At 44.0% G+C, this 21,914-nt stretch overlaps 1 protein-coding gene across 1 annotated transcript in view; it reads left to right on the forward strand.

The window, feature by feature from the left end:
* The window catches only part of Arhgef28 (Rho guanine nucleotide exchange factor 28), a 114,775-nt gene that overhangs the window by 60,054 nt on the left and 32,807 nt on the right, over nucleotides 1–21,914 (forward strand). The window contains exons 17-26 of the mRNA XM_038322967.1: nucleotides 163–417; nucleotides 2,032–2,108; nucleotides 5,172–5,350; nucleotides 6,323–6,414; nucleotides 7,519–7,701; nucleotides 9,739–9,870; nucleotides 12,999–13,099; nucleotides 15,785–15,823; nucleotides 15,922–15,969; nucleotides 21,210–21,686. Of these exons, the coding sequence (XP_038178895.1) occupies nucleotides 163–417; nucleotides 2,032–2,108; nucleotides 5,172–5,350; nucleotides 6,323–6,414; nucleotides 7,519–7,701; nucleotides 9,739–9,870; nucleotides 12,999–13,099; nucleotides 15,785–15,823; nucleotides 15,922–15,969; nucleotides 21,210–21,686 (1,583 nt within the window). The remainder of the gene's footprint in view (nucleotides 1–162; nucleotides 418–2,031; nucleotides 2,109–5,171; nucleotides 5,351–6,322; nucleotides 6,415–7,518; nucleotides 7,702–9,738; nucleotides 9,871–12,998; nucleotides 13,100–15,784; nucleotides 15,824–15,921; nucleotides 15,970–21,209; nucleotides 21,687–21,914) is intronic.

Consider the following 21,914-nt stretch of genomic DNA (forward strand, 5'->3'; position numbering starts at 1 on the left):
TCTTTTTGGTGGCCCAGAGAGATATTTTAGTGTTTGAATTTAATCCAACGTCTTTCTTAGGGAATCTTAGTTATATTTAAACACTTAAGGCAAAAAAAAAAAAAATAGCCTCTCTTAGTATTCTGGCTTGTTATCATTTTCTTTCTTTTCTCCCTCATGCAGAAAGGACTGAAGAGCACAAAGACCTATGCAAAGCTCTCGGCTTAATTAAGGACATGATTGCAGCTGTGGATCTAAAAGTCAGCGAATATGAGAAGAACCAAAAGTGGCTGGAGATCCTAAATAAAATTGAAAACAAAACGTACACCAAGCTCAAAAACGGGCACGTGTTTAGAAAGCAGGCCCTGATGACTAAGGAGAGGGCCCTCTTGCACGACGGGCTCGTCTACTGGAAAACTGCTACAGGCCGTTTCAAAGGTACCGTGCTCCCATCAGTCCAGTCTCTCCTCCCCTTGTATGTATCGCTCATTCAGCAGAGGACAGATGTTCGAAAGCAGAATAGCTCTGACTCGGAGGTACGCCTCCGGCAGCCCCGGACTATTGTAAGTTGAGACAACAAGTTGTGAAGGTCAGCCGGTAACTGTGACTGGGAGATACACGTGCTTGACTGGAGCTTGCTGTCCTGAGCAAAATCCTTCCCCTTTATTTTCATGAGTGTGGAAGCCTGTGGTGTGTGACGTCAGAGGAGATGAGAGTGCTGGTCATCGTTGGCGCAGAAATACTCTGCTAAATGTGGGTGTGTTAAAAGCAAGACCAGCCCACACCTACACAGCGAGGATCTGCCGTGTGCCAAGACAGCCTGGGGCTTTCAGACCGTGGAGGGTGAAACGAGAAAAGTCTAAATATCACCTTGGTTATTCAGTAATGTGACACATCTACCTGCATACTGGCCCTGGGATAAGCTCTTTTTCGGTGGTTCAATTTGTTGACAGGCTTCAACTTGACCCTAGTCTGCTTAGGGTCCAGAGCTGTTTATTGGTGTTCTCAAGGGCTTGCATTGTAGCTAGCACCTTGCCGTCCTGTGATTTCTTCTATCTCTGGGACCTGAAAAATTGACTGTCCCTCGAGTCTCCTTCCATAGATTCTGGTATTATTAGTCCAGACCTGAAGACCAAGCCTAAAGGCTTGCCTGTTCAGCCTCCTCTACAGCCTCTGTGCCTCCGTCGTCTTAATTACATCCTTAGGCAAGGGGGAGAATAAGGATTAATTCTATTATAGTCACTTGAAGGTCATTGCCCATCGGAGGATGAGCAGGCTTGGATGGAAATTCAAGCAAAGGTATTCGCAGATGAGCAACTTGCGATGTTGTCTTGAAGAACTACTAATTGCAATCCACGTGATGCTGTTTCTCTGCCCAGTGAATAGCATCATCTGTTTCGACTAGACTATGTGGTGGTTACAGGAAGGGGGAGTTCTTGCACAGATTCTGAAGGAGGTAGAGAAATAAACTCTACGCAGCCCAGATGGAGCAGGTGTCCCTCCATCGCTTGATGTGGAAGCTGTTCCCTTACAGTTTTTTTAATTAGCTACATTTCCCTTAAAGGCAAGGACATGCTCTATTCTCTTAGGCCCCTTTTTTCGTGGGGGTGGGGGTGTGCATGTGACATAAGGTCTTGTTTTGTAACTCAGGCTGGCCTCAAACTGTACTCCTCCAGCCTCAGCCTCCCAAGTACTGGGATTGCAAGCGTATGCTATCTCATCATCTCAGAGCCTTATTTTATATAGGATTTTTTTTCTTTCATTTTGAAAACTGTGCTGTGCTCTTAAGTATTTTCTAGAGAGTTGGCTCTTGCTACAGTCCTATGGTTTATCTGAAGTGCTGCATAGAAATATGTCCATTTAAACAACTCCCTGTGCATTTTAACAATGATAGGTATTAACTACTATTTAGGTTTTCTAAATACATTTCCTAGAAACATCTTCCATTTGTGTTAAACAGATTTAAATGTCAAGCATGAAATTAAAATAGCTAGCAAAGTCATCTAGGCTGTGGTTCCCTTCATTAACACTGTCATGGTTTTGTCTTCGAAGATATCCTAGCTCTGCTTCTAACCGATGTGCTGCTCTTCCTACAAGAAAAAGACCAGAAATACATCTTTGCAGCTGTTGTAAGTATATGACCACACAATGCACATTTTCGCAAGTTGGTGCCGTGTTGCCCCAAGTTCCTAATAAAATACAAAGGTCATTTGGCAAGAATATGTCTGCACTGTACTCCCACTGCTATAACAGATTTCATAACTGGTTCAGCAGGCAGTTTAATCAATTGTGAAAATGTTGAACTATTTTAGCATTGATGGTCAATAGACACTGCCCTCAGGGCTTCAAGAACCTCCCTACTGTCTGGCTATTTAGGTCTTTACTCTGGTCTCCATCCTCATCCCTATCTCTCATGCTTAACTCTGGCAACTGAGGTATCAATGCTGGGCATGGGTCATTTACAGCATCTTGTTCTTTCTTTCTGCTGGATGGTCCTTTTACCATGCCACTTGCCAACCTCATCTGTCACCTGCTGTGATAATGTCCCTTCTGTCAAACAAGAGGACAGGGAGATTTCTAAAAGAGAGTATTTTTTCATTTCTTGTGGTGCTGGGGATTGAGCCCAGGACCTTTTGCGTGCTAGACAAATGTGTTGCTACTGAGTGACAGTGTCAAGCTTAAAGAAGAACCTCCTTCCTGCCATAGTGGCTTCTAATGACTACAGTCATTCATGTGTCCCTTCCCTTTGTGGTAGGTAGACCACTCTCATTGTAGCACAAAAGTAGACTTTGGCATTTTTTATAAGTTCAACTTTAAAATATGAAGCAAGTTTAAGGTCTTTTTGCCCCAGTAGGATCTCTAGCTGATAGAACCAGCACCAGTGGAGATGGGGCAGCAGTTGGACGGGAGACAGATAGCCCCTCCTTTCCCCCTTCCCTTTTATCAGAGGCCTTCCATTGCAGATAGCTGTAGAGGCTGGGCAGGAATGTTAGTGATTAAAGTCAACAGAGAGCATGATGAGGAGAGCAGCGGGGACTGTCCTCAGCTAGAGAGCACATGTCCAGGGTCAAGGTGAGTCATGCTTTCTGAGCTGTAGCTGGTGTTTATAAATTAAATGAGAATATGGTCCAGGTTAGCCAGTCTTCTGTTTCTACCATGCACTCCCAACTCGAGAGTATTTTTTAAGGGTGACGGCTCCTACTCACAAATGTTGCTAACTTTAAAAAATACCTTTAACATTGGAAGGCACAACAAAACATCCTTGTAGACTGTATTAGGCCTTTGCATAATCAGTATATAACATCTGTCTCCAGAGCTGATGTGTTGCCTTTATTGTTGGGGATGTTGAATCTTGTTTTTCACTAGTGTTTGTGTAGTTAATATGAATAATGACAAGCATGCCCTTGATGCCTTCTGGTTGGTTGGGATTTAATTAATGCTCCTTTCTACCCTTTATTTATTCTTCACTTTGGAAAGATCTTGCCATCATCTCCCTTTCTCTGCAAAACTAAACAACTAATAATTTTCCATCCTTTCACATCAAGCAGCTCAAACTCAGCTTACACTCTTACATACAGATAGGAAGCTGAAAGATAGATCTCTAATACAAAAAGGGATCTTAATAACGTTTAGGGGACCTCTCTCATTAAAGAGAGAATTCAAGATCGGCTTTACTGATTTACTCTCCCTTTCCAGAGGCCAAGCACGGGACTGGGTAGACCAGTAGTCTGTTCCATCATGATCTATTTTTTTTTCCTCACACTGCTCTGAAAAACATGAAAAACACTGCAGAGATGCCTTGGCCAGTAACTCTAGATGTGGCATAGCTATGCAATACTGGGAAGGCAGACAAGCCAGCAATAAGAAATCAGAAGTGGAGAATATAGAATCCAAACTCTGGATAAAACTCAGTCCACAAGGAAAAAAAAAAACAAAACTACATGCTTCAGCTAGCTCTGTAAACAGTGGTGGGAGCCACAGACCAAAGCAGATTTCATATCCCACATCCTTCTCATCCTGCAGACATTCTTTTGGCCCTTCTTTTAATCATGGCTCTTGAGCCAGGTGTGGGGCTATTGAGGTCTCATCTGTGAAGCTCCAGGGCATAGCATGGAGGCACTGAAAGACCACAGTAAATGTTGGCAGAAGTTATTTCATTATACCTTGGACACCAACTCTTAGACTTTCTTCCAATTTCCCTCAGATGGAATTTCATTAAATTCAGTTCTGCAGACATTGATTGCATGACTATACTATGCAAGGCTATGAGTCTGGCGTATGAAGATGATTTAGGGCCAGTTCTGCTCACCCAGTGTTCATCTGGTTGGTGAGGGGGAGCTACTTACAGGTAGAGCTGCAGCAGTTCTGGGACTGAGACCTGTGAGGCTGGAGCAAAGGGATTGGTGATGTCTAGGACTCTCAGGTCGTGTCTGTCCATTTCTACATTGTATTTGATGACTTAGCCCCTTAGTTCCTAGGGTTCTGTTTCCATCACTGTCTTGCAATTATTTCTAATTCCAATGGGCTCTAACTTTTCATCTTTCACAATCTGATTGTAATGTCAGAGATACCTTTTATATTTTATTCTTTGACCACAGTTGATCATATTTTTTCTTCACCATCTGATCTCTTTAAAATTGCCCTGTTAAACTACCAATCTTAAAAAACATTGACTTCTTTTTTTAAGAATCTGTTTGTCTCTCTGTGTGTGGGCGTGCGTATGTGAGTGCAGAGGCCAGAGCAAGCACCATGTCCCCTGGAGCTGGAGTTACAGGTGGCTTTGAGCCACTCAGTGTGGGTGCTGGGAATTAAACTCAGGTCCTCTGCAAAAAGCAGTATTTACTCTCACCCACTGAACCATCTTTCCTGTCCCTAAACTGACAGTCTTAAGGACAGTTATTCCCCTAAGTCCTCATTTTTCATTTGCTTTGGGGTTTGAGCAAGAAATGTCCCCCACAAGCTCCTATGTTGAATGCCATGTTTCCAGCTGATGGTGCCAAACACTGTCCTAGCCACGGGAGAGCTAATGTGATCTCCTTTCCCCTCTCCTTTGGAGAACTTCTGATGTCTCCGAAAGGATAACAGGTGGGATGGAGGTTCCCCAGTCCTGTTGCTTTCTGCAACTCCTTTCTCCCACGTGGCTCTCAGTTTAGAGACCCCGCTAAACCTGTGCTTTTCCCCAACTCTGGCAGGACCAGAAGCCTTCGGTTATTTCGCTTCAGAAACTTATTGCTAGAGAGGTCGCTAACGAGGAGCGAGGCATGTTCCTGATCAGCGCATCATCTGCTGGTCCGGAGATGTACGAAATCCACACCAATTCCAAGGAGGAACGGAACAACTGGATGAGGCGCATCCAGCAGGCTGTGGAAAGGTAACCTGGCTGTCGTTCATCTTTGGGGTGTCCTTGTTCAGTTGGGGAATGTGTTCTAACCGTGTCTCCCCTGCATGAAAACTTTGCCTCAGCCAGAATTGTCTGCTCCCTGACCTTTGCCCCTGCCTGCCGTAGCATGTCGCCTGCAGCTATGTCCTCTGCACGCCTCTCTGCATGTCGTGCCTTCCCACTCTACCTGTGTGCTTTGCTGTGGCTCCTGCTCACCTGCTTCACGAAGACCTCTTCAGCCCAGGTGGTCTCTGTCTTACCTGAAATGCATCACATCACAGCCACTCTCTGAGGCACTGGTCTGGCGCTTGTCATCTATTGCCAGTAGTTGTTACATTTTACATGTAGGTAGAATGTATCCCCTTAGACTGGAAGCTCCTTGGGGGCAGGGACCCTATCTTCTGTTTCTCCGTGTGCCCGAAGAACCATTCAAATAAATGACTGGTGAATCTCAGTGTTCTCAGTTAACACATTGCTTATTACTCGGGCAAGAATGGTTTTGATAAACGAGGAGCAAGGGTGGGCGTTATAATCCCTGTTGGTAATTTGATTAATTGGATGAACGTGGTATTCTATAAGGTCCTCCCACCTCTACCACACCTACCCCACATGGAGGCCTGCTGTCTGTCCTACATCCCTTCCACTCTAGCCCTGTCAAGAGGAGTTCCATAATGGTACAAACCCCAAATTCTATCATCTTAGCTGCACTGCTGATGGTGGTAGCAGTAGAGGGGGAGGGTTGGAATATTTGCATCATGCTACAGAGCTGACTTTGAATCGATGTTGTAACGTGTGTGTACCCAAGAAAACCGATCTTTTGAAAAGAGGGAACAATGAATTCTCTTCATGCTGAATTGTTTTGCCTGTGTGGTTAGTTCCCTTGCCAAGTTCCCATGTTTTTCTAATAAGCTTAGAGATCCTTGGAACTAGTTTCAGTGATGCCTTGGCTGTTGTCTTTTAAAGTTGTCCAGAAGAAGAAGGAGGAAGGACAAGTGAGTCTGATGAAGAGAGGCGGAAAGCTGAGGCCAGAGTGGCCAAAATCCAGCAATGTCAAGGTACGATGTGTGTAGCTCTGACTCCCGGGTCCCGTGCTCTTGAGTGGTGGCGATGATCAGGATTAATTGTGAGCATCTGAGGTCTGCACTACCCACCCCCCACCTTTGAAAACCACCAGTCCATAGATAAGGAAAAGTGACTAAGATACTCATGGAAATACACATAACCCATAAGGAAGGATAATTGTGGGTCATGTGGTGCTGGTGAGCACTGGAGTTGCTGCCGTGTCCAGCTTCTGTGAGCAGACAAGCTCAGCAGGAGGGTCATCGAGTGCCCTGTGAAACCAAGAAATAGGTTATCCTACTAATTCTCAACTCCAGGCCCGACATTGGAGTTACTTAGGGAGGTCATTATGAATTTGCTATCTGGCTGGGTGGTGGTGGTGCACACTTTTAATCTCAGCACTAGAGAGGCAGAGACAGGTGAATGTCTGTGAATTTGAGGCCAGCTTGGTCTGCAGAGTGAGTTCCAGGACAGCCAGGGCTGTTATACAGAGAACATCTGTCTCAAACAAACAAACAAACAAACAATTTTGCTGTCTTCTTTTCAACTCTCCTAACAACTGAAGCAGGGACTCTCTGGATTTGATGCTAGCTAAGGACTCTGTGTTCTAAGACTCCTGTAACACACTGAAGTGAGGGAAAACTGATGCGTGCAAAGATGGTGTTTAGAAGCAGAACCATAAACTGGCTCTGGCTCTGGCCAAGACTGACACCGACGACGACGGAGGCTTCCCAACCCTGCACTGTTCACCCCAGAAGCCTTCACCCATTGAAGAGAGGGCTGCCTTAATTCCCTTTGCAGAGCTGGGGATCCCCATAAACAAAGAATAGCTTTGCGAGGTTGTCTGGAATTTGGAGGATGAGAGGTGACATTTATTTATCGCATGCAGTGGATGATGGGAGAGATGTGAAGTCACCTGCAGGGGGTGACAGTCACTAAATGAAGGCATCAGAATTTGAATCTGGGTCTCTCCCACCCGACGAAAGCATTGGGTCAGACTGCTTGCAGAATTGTGGTGTCTTCTTCCCCTAACTTGATTTTCGTATTGGTTCTGCAGCTATGCTCATGATAATCTCTTACGATGAATTTTATTCCCCCAGAAATACTCAGTAACCAAGACCAACAAATTTGCACGTATTTGGAAGAAAAACTTCATATCTACGCTGAACTTGGGGAGCTGAGTGGCTTTGAGGATGTCCACCTAGAACCTCACCTGCTCATCAAGCCTGACCCCGGAGAGCCTCCCCAGGCAGCTTCCCTGCTGGCAGCAGCCCTGAAGGAAGGCAAGTTGCTCTGGGAATGGTTGGGTTTGACAGCCTCAGAATGTGTTTATCTAGTGCCTCCTGCATGTCACACACGGTGGCCTTGGTGCTGAGGGTGCAACAGAATGAAACAGAATACTTACTCTTATGGAACCTATGCTCCAGAAATTTCAAAGTATAAAGAAATACGTATGTCAGATTATGGAGTGCTATGATGAAAAATTAGCAGAATAAAGAAGTGGGGAATTGCAGAGCTCTAGAGAGGGGGTGAATCTACTCACATTGGGTGTCCAGGACCATTATAATGGAAGCAGAACAGTAGACAGCTTTGGGGCATGTTTGGGAAATAAAGCAAAGGATGCTGAGGAGCATCCCAGGATGCCCCTCTCACAGGACAATGCCTTAATGGACCAAATCACTTGTTCTTATACTTAACCCGTGACTTCTACTTTCTTCTCTCTGTCAAATCTTCCCTAACGAGAGCTGGGAAGTCCACTGGCTTTTGTTCTTTTGGCTTAGCACATGATGAAGGAACTTGGGCGCACTCATGGGCCCTGCTGCTCCACAGCAGTGGAGGCACGAGGTAGGCCATGTATGCTGAAGATGAGAACGCATCCCGGGTCACTGATCTATCGACTGCAGCTGAACAGGGCTTCTCATCAGGGTGAGGACATCATTGTCTCGAGAAAGAGCATTGAGTGCACACATTGAGAAGCCCCTTTGCTCTGCGAGGCTGCTATTTTCCTTCCGTGCTCTTCTTGAATCCCATCTACCCTCCCAGGTCTGCTCAGTTTCCACCCCGTTTTAGGAACTTCTCCCCAGTCCCACTGGAGACTGTTGCTCTCCTGCGCCTCTGTGTGGCCAGAGCTGCAAGCGTCTCCTACCCCTCTCAAATTCTCCCTGGTTAGTCATCAAACAAGCCTAGCACCAGGACAGTAGACGTTCAGTGTGTAGTTTTATCACCTGAATGTGGTCAAAACGTGGTGAGAATGCTTGAGAAATAACTACAAGTTCCTCGAAATAGTAATATTCCACATGCTTGCTGAGACTCCTTTATGCGGGTAAACGTGTTTCCTTTTTTGGTGTGGTAGTTCCCAAGAGAAATAGAACACAGATGGGAATATGTGTTATTAAAAGCAAGTTTGAAGAAACACTCTTTTGAGGAATAGCTAATATTTCTTAGAAACTGCATCAAAAATCCTAATACCTGATATTGTATGTATTATTAATTGAATTATGAGTTTTCAGCACAGTAATTTACTGAAAGTTGTACCTGAGGTATTTTATACAATGTATTTTTAAAACTGTGTTAAATTCTCTATGCAAAAGGGTGCCGTGGTCAATTGGTATAGACTGCAGGGTTGTATAATTTTTCCGTAAGGGGCCAGCTGTGTTTTAGTCTTTGCGGGTCACACCCTGTTTGGGATATGTTTGTATGTGTTTATGTGCATGTGCATATATAACTATTAGTGCTATGAAAGCAGACTGGGGACATAATGCAGTCGGTGCAATTCTTGTTGAACATGTATGAAGCCTGGGGTTCAGTTATTGCATCATAAAACCAGTCATGGCACACATGCCTGGAATCCCAGGACCTGAGAGGTAAAGGCGGGGGGGTGGAGTAAGAGTTCAAGGTTAGCCTCAGCTGCATAGGTGTTTGAGACTAGCCTGGACTCCTATTTTGCAGAGGGAGGGGGTACTCAAAAAATAAAAACCAAAAAAACCAAGCTACAGTTCTCAGTCTACGTAACAACAGTTGCAGGCCAAATATGATTTATCAACCTTCTTTCAACCACAGTATCTAACCATTGGGATACAACAAATTGTCATCTGCAAAGTTTATGCTCAAGAGCCAGCTGACAGAGTTACAATCAAATTAATTAATTCACAAGACGATCTTGTAATGTCTTCGGTAAATTTACAGTTTTGTGTTGCACTTTCTTCGTGGTGATCTGGACACACGCGGTCCACCTGGTGCACCTTGGCCACACCTGGTAGACTAAGCCGCCTCTCTATCGAGCTCTTGTTTAAATCTACCTTTGTTTTCCTCCTTCTTAGCTGAGAGTCTGCAAGTTGCTGTGAAGGCTTCCCAGATGGGCGACGCAAGCCAGTCACCTGAAGAAGGCTCCAGAGGAGCTGTCCTGACTGACGCGCTCAGTTCACAGGATGTACCTGCATCGCCAACTGCTTGTAAGTGACCGTAAAGGCCTTGGCGGTGAGCCTGAGCACAGCCCGATGACACACAGCGGTCGCATAAAATGAAAACAGTAACTGCCTGATTTCAAGGGAGCTTAATGTATTTTTTTTTGTAATTAGAGGAAAACAAAAACCTTGAGAATAATGATGCTGGCCATAAATAGGTATTATGTGACTATTAATGACACTCATATTCCAAGCACAGAGTCTTATGTTGGTGGGGTATACTTTCTGTCCCCAATTAAGCATTGCACTGTCCCAAGATCACATTTCCCTTTTCATGACTTCTTGGATGGGTTTTTGAAAGGACTTTTAAAGCTTTTTAAAGGGTCTCTGCAATCCACTAAGGAAGCAAGTTTTCAGGCATAATATTATGGGCATCAGCTAAGCAATCAGGAAACTAGAAAGCACCTCCCACCTCCTACCCACTCAATGATACACAGACCTACGTGTGAAGTGTAAGGTTTGGCGGTATGCTTATAGACAGAATTGCCAAACAATTCTTCTTGCAGTTTTGTGGTACCTGGGTTATTGACCCCAATGCCTCGAACATGCTAGGCGAGAATCTCCTACTGAGCCACACCCCCAGCTCTCCCGAGATCCTTCTTTGGGTCAGAATATTCCGTGTTTTGAGCAGCCGAGGTTGGTCTCAGAGTTGTGATCCTCCTGCCTCAGGAGTGTTGAACTGGCAGGTGGGCACCATTGTATCCAGTGGTCAATCCGTTTTAGAGAGAAGAGGTAGAGAACGAGTTTAGCAATGTCTCAGAAGCCAGCCATGCTGTTTTATGTATGGTTTTTAAGCGAAATACTGAGTTCCATATCGAACTCTAAAATAGGAACACAGAGTATACTTTTTCATCAGGTAAAGATGGTAAAAGCTTCATTCTAAAAGAAATTATATGCAGATAAAATGTCTGTAATAGTTACCTTTTTTGACAAAATCCCATGTGGTATTCACATTGGCCTCAAATTTACTATTGTAGTTGAGAATGGCCTTGGGTGCCTGATTCTCCCGAGTGCTCGGTTTATAGGTATGTGCTACGATGCCCACTCTATTTAGAGTTTCTTTAACAAATCCTGTGGCTCAGGAGAAGTCCATAAGCAGTATACTTTTATCACGTATACATTTCTTGTTGTCATTTTATCACCAGTACCTAAAATTATTTTTCCCCCCTTTCAAATTCTGCTTTATCTAATCCTGGCTTTCTATTTTCAGAGTGTGCACATATGTTTTTCATTTCGAGCAGCTAGATTCATCATGGGAGTTGTACCGCTCTGAGTGGCTTCCTATACAAGAGCCTCATTATGCCCTTGAGGAAGTCTTCTCTAAAAATACAGAGGGTCTGCCACTTTCAGCCCCACCCCAAGGACAGCTGAGAGGCTCCACTGCGCCCCTGCAGCTGTTTGGAGCACTTGGCGGCTCGTCCCATCCCTCCAGGCTGGGCAGTGAAGGTTTTCCTCCATCAGAATCCACAACTCACACCGTGTGGGAGCCTTCCAATGGGACAGACATTTGCTAGAACCAGAGCAGTCTGCCATCAGGGTCGAGCAGGGAAGCATGGGCTGAATCCTGTATGCCAGAGGCCATGCATTTTGGGTCTGGATTCGAGCATGGTGCTACGAGGAGTCTGATTTTTTTTTATAGTTGTTAAGGGTGGACAGTTATTGCTCGTTGAAGGCACGGGACAGAGAGTAGTCTGCAGTGGGCCCTGGGGAGGCTCTTTGTGAAGCAAGCCCATATCAGTCTGAGGTTACAAATCAAGCAAAGTTCTGATTTTATTCATCAATATACTTAATCAAAAGGGACGATTATGATCTACTTTGTAGAATGGCGGGTCCAGCTGAAGCTGAGCCTGGGGGCACAGACACTGGAGGAATCTTCAGTCTTCTACCTCTGTTGGGCTCCACATCCACTTCCTCCTACTTTGACTGTTAATGTGAGGAAAGCGGGGGAGAGAAAGACTTGTTTGGAAATGGCTTGGACATCTCCTTAGGTGTTAGGAAAAGCTGCTAGACATTGTTCCCCCCACCCCCATCATGGCATAAGCATTGATCAGTCTGGACACAATGAACATGGTTTTCACTTGATTCATTTGCAATGGCTTCCACTCAGGCGGAAAACTCTAGTTTAGAAGAGGCCTTTGGAATCCTGGGCAACTGTCATTTTCCAAAGATAATGCAAGCGATTTGTCAAACAAAGAGGAAAAGGCATTCCTTTGTTAGCGACACCATATTTAAAAGAAGAAAATGACAAAACTCACCCCAAAATGAGTATTTGGATCATGTTCTGATGAGACATTGCCCTGTGACGTGTGTGCGTGGCCCAGCTTTGTTGAGCCTGGTTTCAGTCAGTGAAAGGTGAACACAGTCTAAGCTTCACTGAGTTCACACCCTCCGCAAATAAATAAGGAAATGCTGCCAACTGAGGTTTCATGGGTGAAAGTAAATTTGTATCTGATACTCACCATCTCTGGACCGGTTTCTGTGTTTCCCTAGGTTAAATGTACAGTATTTACAATGTTAACGCTTAAGTGGGGGCCGTGAGAAAAGCTGGAGCTGACGAGAAACTGGAGCAGGCTCTCAGTTTTAATGACTCTGAAGCCATAAGGCATTAGCCACCTCCAGCCTTCTTAGAGCAGGCCCCCTTTCGCCTCTGCACCTTCCGTCTAGACTTTGGCCACCAGCTGCTGCTCTTGTACTGGCCACGAAGGAGCCTTTTACGGACCTGGGTCTGCCAAGAGACCTTGCTTTTGTTCCTCCGGGTACCTGTTTTAAGTTTCTCCTCTCCGGGGAGGCTTTTTTCCTATTTCATGGACGTGAGATGTAGACTCACAAACAAACAGCACGTGGACATATCAGCCCGAGGAAGAAGCGCAATTAAAAAGATGGTGACAGAGGATGCTGCTTGGTATTCCTTAGCCTGTAAGCTCCATGAGGGCAGGGACTGTGGGCTTGCTGTGCCTGGCTCTAGCGCCCTCTGCAGGAGTACCCAGAATGTATCATCTTGTGATGTTTCTTTTTTCTTTTTTGAAGTGTGCGTCAGTTGTGTACAGAAGAGCCCAATTGGCTGGCTGATGTTTGATGTTGTCCTTTTTGTTTCTGTCTTAATGGCGTGCTTCCAGCACTAGTCACAGAAGGGACAGAAGGAAGAGGCTGTTGGGATGTGGATCCTGGGCTCCAGGGTGTGGTAACGGACTTGCCGGTCTCTGATGCAGGGGAGAAGGTATTGTTAATTGTTAACCAATTTGTTAGTAACCAGCATCCATTGCTTTGTATATATAGTAGCTTCAGCTATCAGGCAGTGAGTGGATTGAAAATACTTTTTCTGAATTGTTTCTGATTCATTTAAATATCTCTATTGAAACTTTCTAATCTATTCTTTAAATGTTCGTGTTCTTTCTATATCATATAGGTGTAAAAAAACAACTGAAAAGTTATTAAAAAAAACAAACAAAAAGCTTGAAAACCCTCATGTGTATGTGTGTGTGTGCGCTCTCTGACTTCCAGGCTTCCTTTCTGCACTGCAAACCTGTGCTTTTCCTCACTACTTTTGGCAACTCTGTGGCTGAGAGGCGGCCCCGGACATTGGGATGCTGCACCACCAGATGGCGCCACTGGAGCTGAACTCGTTTCCACTCTGGGAAGGTCTTGCTTCTGTCCTCTGTCAAGACTTTCCACTCCTCTTCACCCATATCCCACCTTCCATTTGCAGACTTTGAATTCGCGTAGCAACGTTCTGCCTGTGGCAAGGTGTTCCCAAACGCTGCTCTCTCTCTGATTCTTGATATCTGTAGACCGCAACTCTCTCTGTAGAAATTGCATGTGTACCATTTCTTATTAGCTTCAAGTGTGTGATTTCATAAGCAGGGGAGGAAATAGCACTTCGGTTCGGGGAGGTGGTGAGTCGGTTCAGGAGTTTTTGCTTTGTCTAGCACTGGTTTAATGCCACTGCCAAGTACTGGTGTGGATCCATGTGAGAACATGGCACATGTGGATCATGGATGCAACATTTTACTGTTACGTGTTTTCCAGATATGTGACATAGGACAGAACCAAGTCTGGCTTTCAGAATTTCACACAACTGTCTGCTCAGACTTAGTATTCACTTGCAAAGTTCAGAGGCCCGAGTTAACGTATGAATGCAGAGTTTTACCATCCTTATTCTGATTGTAAACGTTGAAACATCTTTGTTTACAATGCTCCTACTTCTCCATGCGATCTTCGCTCTGAAGCCTGCAATATGTAGCCTTCAACTGCTCCTAGGATTTTAGGGAGGGAAAGAAAGTTGGCAGTGGCAGAATAGTTCGGCATAGAGAATGGTTTGGCTCCTACCCACAGCTCAGTCACGGGAGGCTGAGTGAGATGCTGTGCCCGGGTTCCTCTTTCTATGAACCTGGAAGAACTGACCTTTGATGAAGCCTTTGAAAGAAACCAAGCTACAGGACAGGGTCACTTGGCTAAAACTCTAAGCAAGGGTATAATGGATGTTTTAGCATTCGTGTTTAATAAGATAAGGTTAAGAAAAATTCGGAAAGAATTAAAAATTAGAAATTCTCCTGTGCAGTGATCAACTGTAGTTATGCTGTAGAACCACCAGGTGGCAGATGAACTCCATTAAAAAGATGATCCACAGTTTCTTGTCTCATCCCAAGCCCAGTGGTTCTAGCTGTAAGTAACCACCTTAATCCAGTTTAACGTAATCTAACTCGTTTCTACATATTCAGTTCTTTATAGAGTATAAAAGTATAGATATTATATTATTTTTACCACAAAAGCGGTGGCTAGGCAAAGATGGGCCAATAAGAAAAGCAAGAATCACCAAACTGGAATGCTTAGCACTGGTGAGGTTGGGCAGAGTTCTGAAGTATGGACATAGTATCTCCCCGTCAGCCTTTGTCCTTTCCCTGTTAGAGGGACGGCTTAGCAGCAACATCTTTAACTGGCAGTATGAAGAAAAGGGGATTGGGCTAGCCCATTGCCTGACTAGGCTAAATGACTCATTTGGCAACAATGAATGCTACTTGAGGCCATCACACGGCTGCCTTCCTTTAGGGCTTAAAATGACATGTGCTCAGACAAACGCAAGCATCCTACAGAAACAGTAGGTGCCCAGAGCTAGGGAAATGGATGATTTTCCATTTCATAAAATGTGGAGTTTGTAGTGTTGATTGCTCCAGAGACTCTGGACACCTTGTAGTGATTTACTTGTTGAGTGTCCCTTACATGCTAGGCACCATTCTTAGGTTTGCAGATATAATATTGAATACACAGTCTAACTCTGAATTGGTTTACTGATGAGAGAAGACAAACAATAAATAAACAAATGCTTAGTGCCATTAACTAGATGCCCTCAGTATCTACATGCTCCCTAACGTTCAGTGGTATGAAAGAGACAAAATCTGAGGCATAGGCTCCATCCCCAAGGAGAAGATGGCCAACCTTGTGTGGCTGGCTTTCTTCACTGTTTTTGAAACAGACTGGTAATTAATTGAGGTAGGATCTGGTGGACACTAAGTGTTCCCCTGTGGCCATCTCTTTGTACCTTGGACATCATGAGTCTCCAACATTGAGATGGAGGCCTTGAAGCCCCGTGATGGTCCATGCCTTCCAGAGAGCCCTGTGTATCAGACTATCCCTGGAGGCGAGCCAAGGGTTCACTGAATTTCTTCACTGTCATCTGTGCCATTGGAAGGAATGATTGGCTAATGTTGTCACACATCCGAGTTTGAGTGGGTGAGACCTGCGATGTCAAGGGGCTGTTTAATTCTGCAGGCATTTCTCCCTAGAAGAGACGGTCATGGTAGCTGAGGTAGCGGAGGTTAGAGAGGGAAGCTCATATATTTTGAAAACACAATAGCTTTCAAATGTCGGGCAGCTGTTGATTTTCTCGTGTTTTTATGTGTTTTAGGTGGAATATAGAAGTTTCCCAGGTTCTTCACAGTCGGAGGTGAGCTACACATACTTGAATCATATACCATCCTTTCTCAGTCTGTCGCTAAGGAAGCTTTCCAAGAATCTGACACATACAATCCTTTCTCCCCCCAGATTATACAAGCGATACAGAATTTAACCCGCCTCCTCTATAGCCTTCAGGTAATGACTCTCCTGCAATCTCCACCTTTTGAATGTGTCTTTCAATGTCCTCTGATGATCCCCAGACCTTCGAAATTAGCTCGTCTGAAAGGTGGTAAGCGATCTTAGAAGCATGCCAAGCCCTGAGGTGTGACTCCGTTCACCTGGTTTTGGAATCAGGAGGCAGCCCGGCACCACCACATTTTACCCCCATTCTTCTCCAAACCATAAAACGGTTCCTGCCTCTCAAAGACAGCGATGAGTCCGCTCAGGCCTGACGCAGGGAAATGCTTAGCTGCCTGCATCGCGACTTCACATTTCCTGCTGAAAACTTGAATTCTCACCTGAGTGTGCAGCACTTCCACATGTGGCCTTGGGCCTTGGGGGAAGAGCACTTAAGCCATTTGCACGCTCTTTTGTGGTGTAGTTTGCTCATTACTTGATACTTCTTGGGTGTCCTTTCTGTGCGGCACTGTGCAAAAGGATAAGCTCACAAAAGCAAAGGGGCCCCCGAGCCTCCTGCTGATGGCTGGTTATCTTTTAAGGAAGGCACAAATCACCCTTGGGTTGTGCATTAGAGGACTGGGAAATCCATCCCTCAGGTGATGCTCGCTAAAGAGGCCGTCAGTGCACCCAAAGTGCTTTGTGTGATGATTAGAAATTTTTAAGGCTACCAAGGCAGTAGTTATAGAGTAGAAATTTTTGAGAATAAAAAAAAATCAAATAAAATGTCTTGGGGTTCTGTCTAAGGAGACAATTGCTGTTGCCATGCTAATTAAAAAAAAAAAAACAAAACTAAAAAGACATTGGTTCCCATGTTGTGGGTACCCCTGAAGAATTTAGATTGCTTCTTGTTACTCATTGGTAATACACATCTTTCCGTGGCAGCAATTTTTCTGCAACATAATTATTAATGTATGTATAGTATTTGGGCCTATAGAATTTATTCAGCTCCAGTTATTTATATTTGTGTTATTAATAGCACAAAATGTTGATATCCTCATATTCAGATATCTTTAGCCGTATTTGAATGTCTCCTTAGGCTAAGTTACTATAGATATCATTTTGCGATTTTGTTCGACTGCCAAAATTAATCAATCGTATCTTTTTCTCTCTTTCTCTTTTTCCTTCCTTCCCCTCCTCAATATAAAAAAATGAAGTAAGATATCAAATTACTTTAATTTGTGCTTCTTTACTTATTATTAAGACCAAACATGTTCCGTCAATTTTCTGTTAGTCTCTTGTAGCTCATATTTTATATCATAGGACTGTTAAAGGAAAACTAGGTCTAAATTTAGAGTAGAAAACATAAAGCTGTGGGTTCATTAGATGTTTTCTTATTTATGTTTTGACACTGACAAACCTCTTCCTCTTGAGCACTGTTGACCTCACGCTCACTCTTGTTTCCGTACCAGGACCATTGCTAAAGCTTGGGTTACAGCCGAGCGTATGGAGACACTAGCTTCCTCTTAGTATTTTTCTATATGATTTGCACATTTTTCAGAGTATCTAAATCACTTTGTCCATTTCCTGCCCTTCTACCAAGACCATTATATTAAAATTGTACTGTATTCATGAATTAAATGAAAGAAAATTTGTGCTTCTGCCACGATCGGTTACCTTGTGTAAGAACAGGGTCAGCTGCCTCTTATTTTAGGAAGTGCAGGAAGCTTTGTAATTGTCTTAATATATGTACTATATAAATTGTAAAACATATGTTTATGCTTCTCCAATTATGATTGCTGATAAAAAATACTGTTTTTTATGTACTTGTTTCATTATCAGCCAACTTATTTAACTTTAGTTTTTGTTTTACTAAATTTTCCATGGATTCTCTGGAATGTTTCAGGTAGAAAATTTGAAAAAAAAATAGTACTATGACTATTCTTCAATAATTTTATCAATCGCATTTTCTTGGCTTATCACGTTGGATAGATAGAGGAGTATCTAAATTTCTGGCACGGTGACATAGCATAGCATTGTCATCTGTGAATGTGTTGGGCTGTATTCATGGCTATCCTGGGACACATGTGACACACACAGCACAGGTTGGCTATGCCTCCATCTGAAAATATGCTAACCGTGGTGACAGTAGCTTCTTATCTGGTTCGTACCGTGTGGGGATGCCTTCACTGCCTTACAGATGGTAGGTGTGACGCAGGTGATCTGTGAGGTCCATTCATCGCGTGAAACAAATGACCTGGTTTTCTTTTAGATGTCAACTGGGAAGCTTTGGCATTGAGAGAGAACATTAAATTCTCAAGGGCTGGAGACCTTGGGCTTCCTGACTTGTGCTACCTGATGAGAATATGTAGTCATTTTGTTGCTGTTCTCCACCCCTGAGTACAGCCCTATGTGGCTCTTTGGTCCAGAAGAGTTCAGCAGCCTATTGACCTCAGTTTTGCAATATGTTAAGTCAGTGGTTCTCAAACTTTGGGCCATGACCCCTTGATGGGAGGGTTGGATGACCCTACAGGGGTCATTTGACACCATCGGAAAACACAGATCTTTACATTATGATTCATAACAATAGCAAAAGTGCAATTATGAAGTAGCATGAAAATAATTTTATGATTGGGGATCAACACAACAAGAAGAACTGTATTAAAAGGTCATAGCCTAAGGAAGGTTGAGAACCACTGTGTTAAGTTGAATCCAAATGGGAAATATCAATGCCTCCAGTAGGTTCCCTTCACCTAAGTAAGCTTTTGAGCCAGTCTTAGGATATGGGGTGTGAAGCATTTCTGTTTTGTGGCATGGCTCTCTCCTTAGAAACTGAACTCTAACCCATTTCTGAAACATGAAAATGACAATAGGTTCCTATAGCAGAGTTGGAGAAGTATAGACAGACTGACAAAGGAAAGGACACAGATAATTCTACCCAGTAAGTAAAATGAGGGTGAATTAAGACTTCCTAAACATAAATGTAACTTTAAATGTGGAAATCAGTGTCCAGTCTTCAAGTATATGTTGTATCTTATCCCAAGCTTACACAGGCACATTAAAGTCTTTATGGTTGCACTGAGATATCCTAATTGTAGTCCTTATGCAAGAGCTAATGCCTTTTAGATTTGATGTGCAAGATATTGGGGTTTGCTTTATAAAAGTACTGATACCCTTGGGCTCTCTTGATATTAAGTGGTGGCAGCGTCTACAGTGTGCTTTATCAATGCTGATTATCCCATTTTTAAGGCCAAAATGGTGGTCCCCGTTTTCCACGAGGATCAACCGTTCTCCTAAGAGCTCCCTAAAGTCATGTCTCAAGAATGACCATGATGTTTTTCAATTAATTTTTTAATTTAAAAATGCAAATTTTATTTAAAAAGACCCCAGTTAATACATTTTTGAGTCTTATTCCAAAGCAAGTATGAATTTAAAATACTGGAGTTGGTTAACTTTCAGAAGTAGAGGAAAGTGCTGATCTCACACAAAAAAAAGATGGTCAGAATTCCTTCTTCCCAGGGTATATGTTACATGGGCAATTTAAAAATGTCTTAGAAAGGAAAAATGTGAATTTATCTTTAGGCTTATAATGACATCTCAATCAGAGTCAAGCCGTGCACACATGCCTGGTGTGTGTCTGCAATTTGTTCCTTCTCTACTTCTTTACACTTTAAATGGGTACTTTTAAAATTAAAAGCTTCCAAGGACATTCACAGTAGGTTGTTGTTGTTGTTGTTTTGGTGTAGTGACATCTTTCCAGGTCCTATTTCCTGTAATGTTGTCCAGCTTTTCATAGGTAAATACTAGAGTTCAAAACAATTTTTTTTAATGTTTGGTCGTATCTGCTAGAATTTTGAGTATCTATTTCCCCTTAACCACTACAGCCTCCTGTTAGCAATCTAGTTAACAATGAATGACTTTAAGCTTAGATTTTTTTTGTATGACCTTCTTGCTCTAATGCAAAAACCTAGCAGTAAAGAGACTAGTTCTACCCAATTCCATAGCTCCTAAAAATGGCATTAACTGTGATTCTCGGGCATTATGTTATAAAAAGGCTATTTGCCAAAAGTCTCCAAATAGTTGACTTTTATTTTTATGTCTTCATGAAAGCAATGCATAAAGCACAAATAATTTCTGGTTTGGGACTCAAATAAAAGATACCACTGTGTTTATATAGATTCTTAAATTCCCACAAATGATTGACTAGGGACCTCAGAAGGAGAAGGAGACTATAACAGGAATTTAGAGTCTTGTGAATTTACACACTAAATTTTTACCCAAAGGACTGACTTAAATACAACCCAACAACCAACAGCCAATCTCTTCTCCAGAAGCAGGGATAAGAACAATCGACCCTCTGTAGTCATGAGTTTTTCATCCTTGGATTTAACCACCCTTGGACTGAAAAGATGGAAAAACCGATTCCAGAAAGTTCGGAAAAGCACTGTGCTTTCTGCCTTTCCCGTGTGGATAAAGTGATGTATAGATGGCACATTAATTGTCACAAGCAATCCCGAGGCAACTTAAAGAGTTCAAGTGACAGGATAGGGGTGGGTTATGTCTTATTACTAAGCACTATCAAGTAAAGACATGAGCATCACCAAGTTCGGGCATCCAGTGGACTCACCAGACCAAACTCTCTTAGATACCGAATGCCAATGATACTGATCGTCTTATTTCCTTCCTGTACAACCCCAAGTCATACCGATAGAAAATGTAGGCAAGCCTCTTTGAAAGCTCAAGGTGCCTTCGGATCTAACTTGGAAAGGGGCAGGATGTGGCAGAAAGTACCCTAGCCAAGCACTCCGTGTTTTAGAGCTATTTCCAACAGAGAGGTCAACAGTCCATGAGCTGTGCTAACCTTGTGCCTTATTGACAAAGTATCCCAAAGAGCCAGCTAGAAGAGGCAGAACTGAAATTGGCTCCTTGTTTCAGTACATGGTTGTTTGGTCCCACTGCTTTGGGGAAGGCAGAACTTCATGGTGGGGGGTACCGGGTCCAGCAGAACTGCTTACCGCATGATATCAGGATACAAAAAAAAGGAAAGGGCTAGTTCCCATTATCTTCTTCCAGGACACAGACACACAGACAGACTAAGACAGACAGACAGACACACATACGCACTGCCTTCCCCCATATGCACACACTCGTACATTGTCCATCCATGAGACCTGTCTCCTAAAGGTTCTGCGTTTTCCTACTAGTTTCACAGCTGACCACCAGGCCTTCAACCTTTGGGGATCCTTTACCACCCCATGTGTGATTCAAACCTGTGCTTACTCATTTGACCTCTTCTGCTTCCGCCTACTTCTCCCCAGGCTGCCTTGACCATCCAGGACAGCCACATCGAGATCCACAAGCTGGTTCTACAGCAGCGGGAGAGCTTGGCCTCTTTCCGAGGTGGCCCCTTGCAGGACCAGGAGAAATCCCGTTACCTGGAAAAGCAGCGGGAAGAGTTGGCTAACATCCACAAGCTCCAGCACCAGTTCCAGCAGGAGCAGCGGCGCTGGCACCGCCTGTGCGAGCAGCAGCAGCGCGAGCAGGAAGCCCAGGAGAGCTGGCTACAAGCGCGGGAACGTGAGTGCCAGTCACAGGAGGAGCTATTGCTGCGCCACCGTAGCGAGCTGGACCACCAACTCCAAGAGTACCAGCAGAGCCTCGAGCGGCTGCGCGAGGGCCAGCGGATGGTAGAGAAGGAGAGACAGAGGATGCGTGTCCAGCAGGGTCTGCTAGGCCACTGCAAACACAGTCGCCAGAGGAGTCTCCCCGCTGTCTTCTCTCCAGGGAATAAGGAGGTATGTCTTAGCCCTGCATAAACTGGGCTCACCCAAACATCTGTGTTCCTGGCTCTTAGTGAAGAGCTCCCAAGAGTGTGTCGTAGTTTGGAGATGGGATAAAAAAGCCAAGAGTGTTTAGAACCAATTCTTGGGTGTCTTGACTTAAAAGATGGAAATTCTAAGGTCCTGGGTCTTTATTGGGGCCTCTGTGCTCTGAGACACCCTTTCCTAAGAAGAGACCACAGA

This window comes from Arvicola amphibius, chromosome 3, assembly GCF_903992535.2.
Source record: "Arvicola amphibius chromosome 3, mArvAmp1.2, whole genome shotgun sequence".
Classification (NCBI taxonomy): domain Eukaryota; kingdom Metazoa; phylum Chordata; class Mammalia; order Rodentia; family Cricetidae; genus Arvicola; species Arvicola amphibius.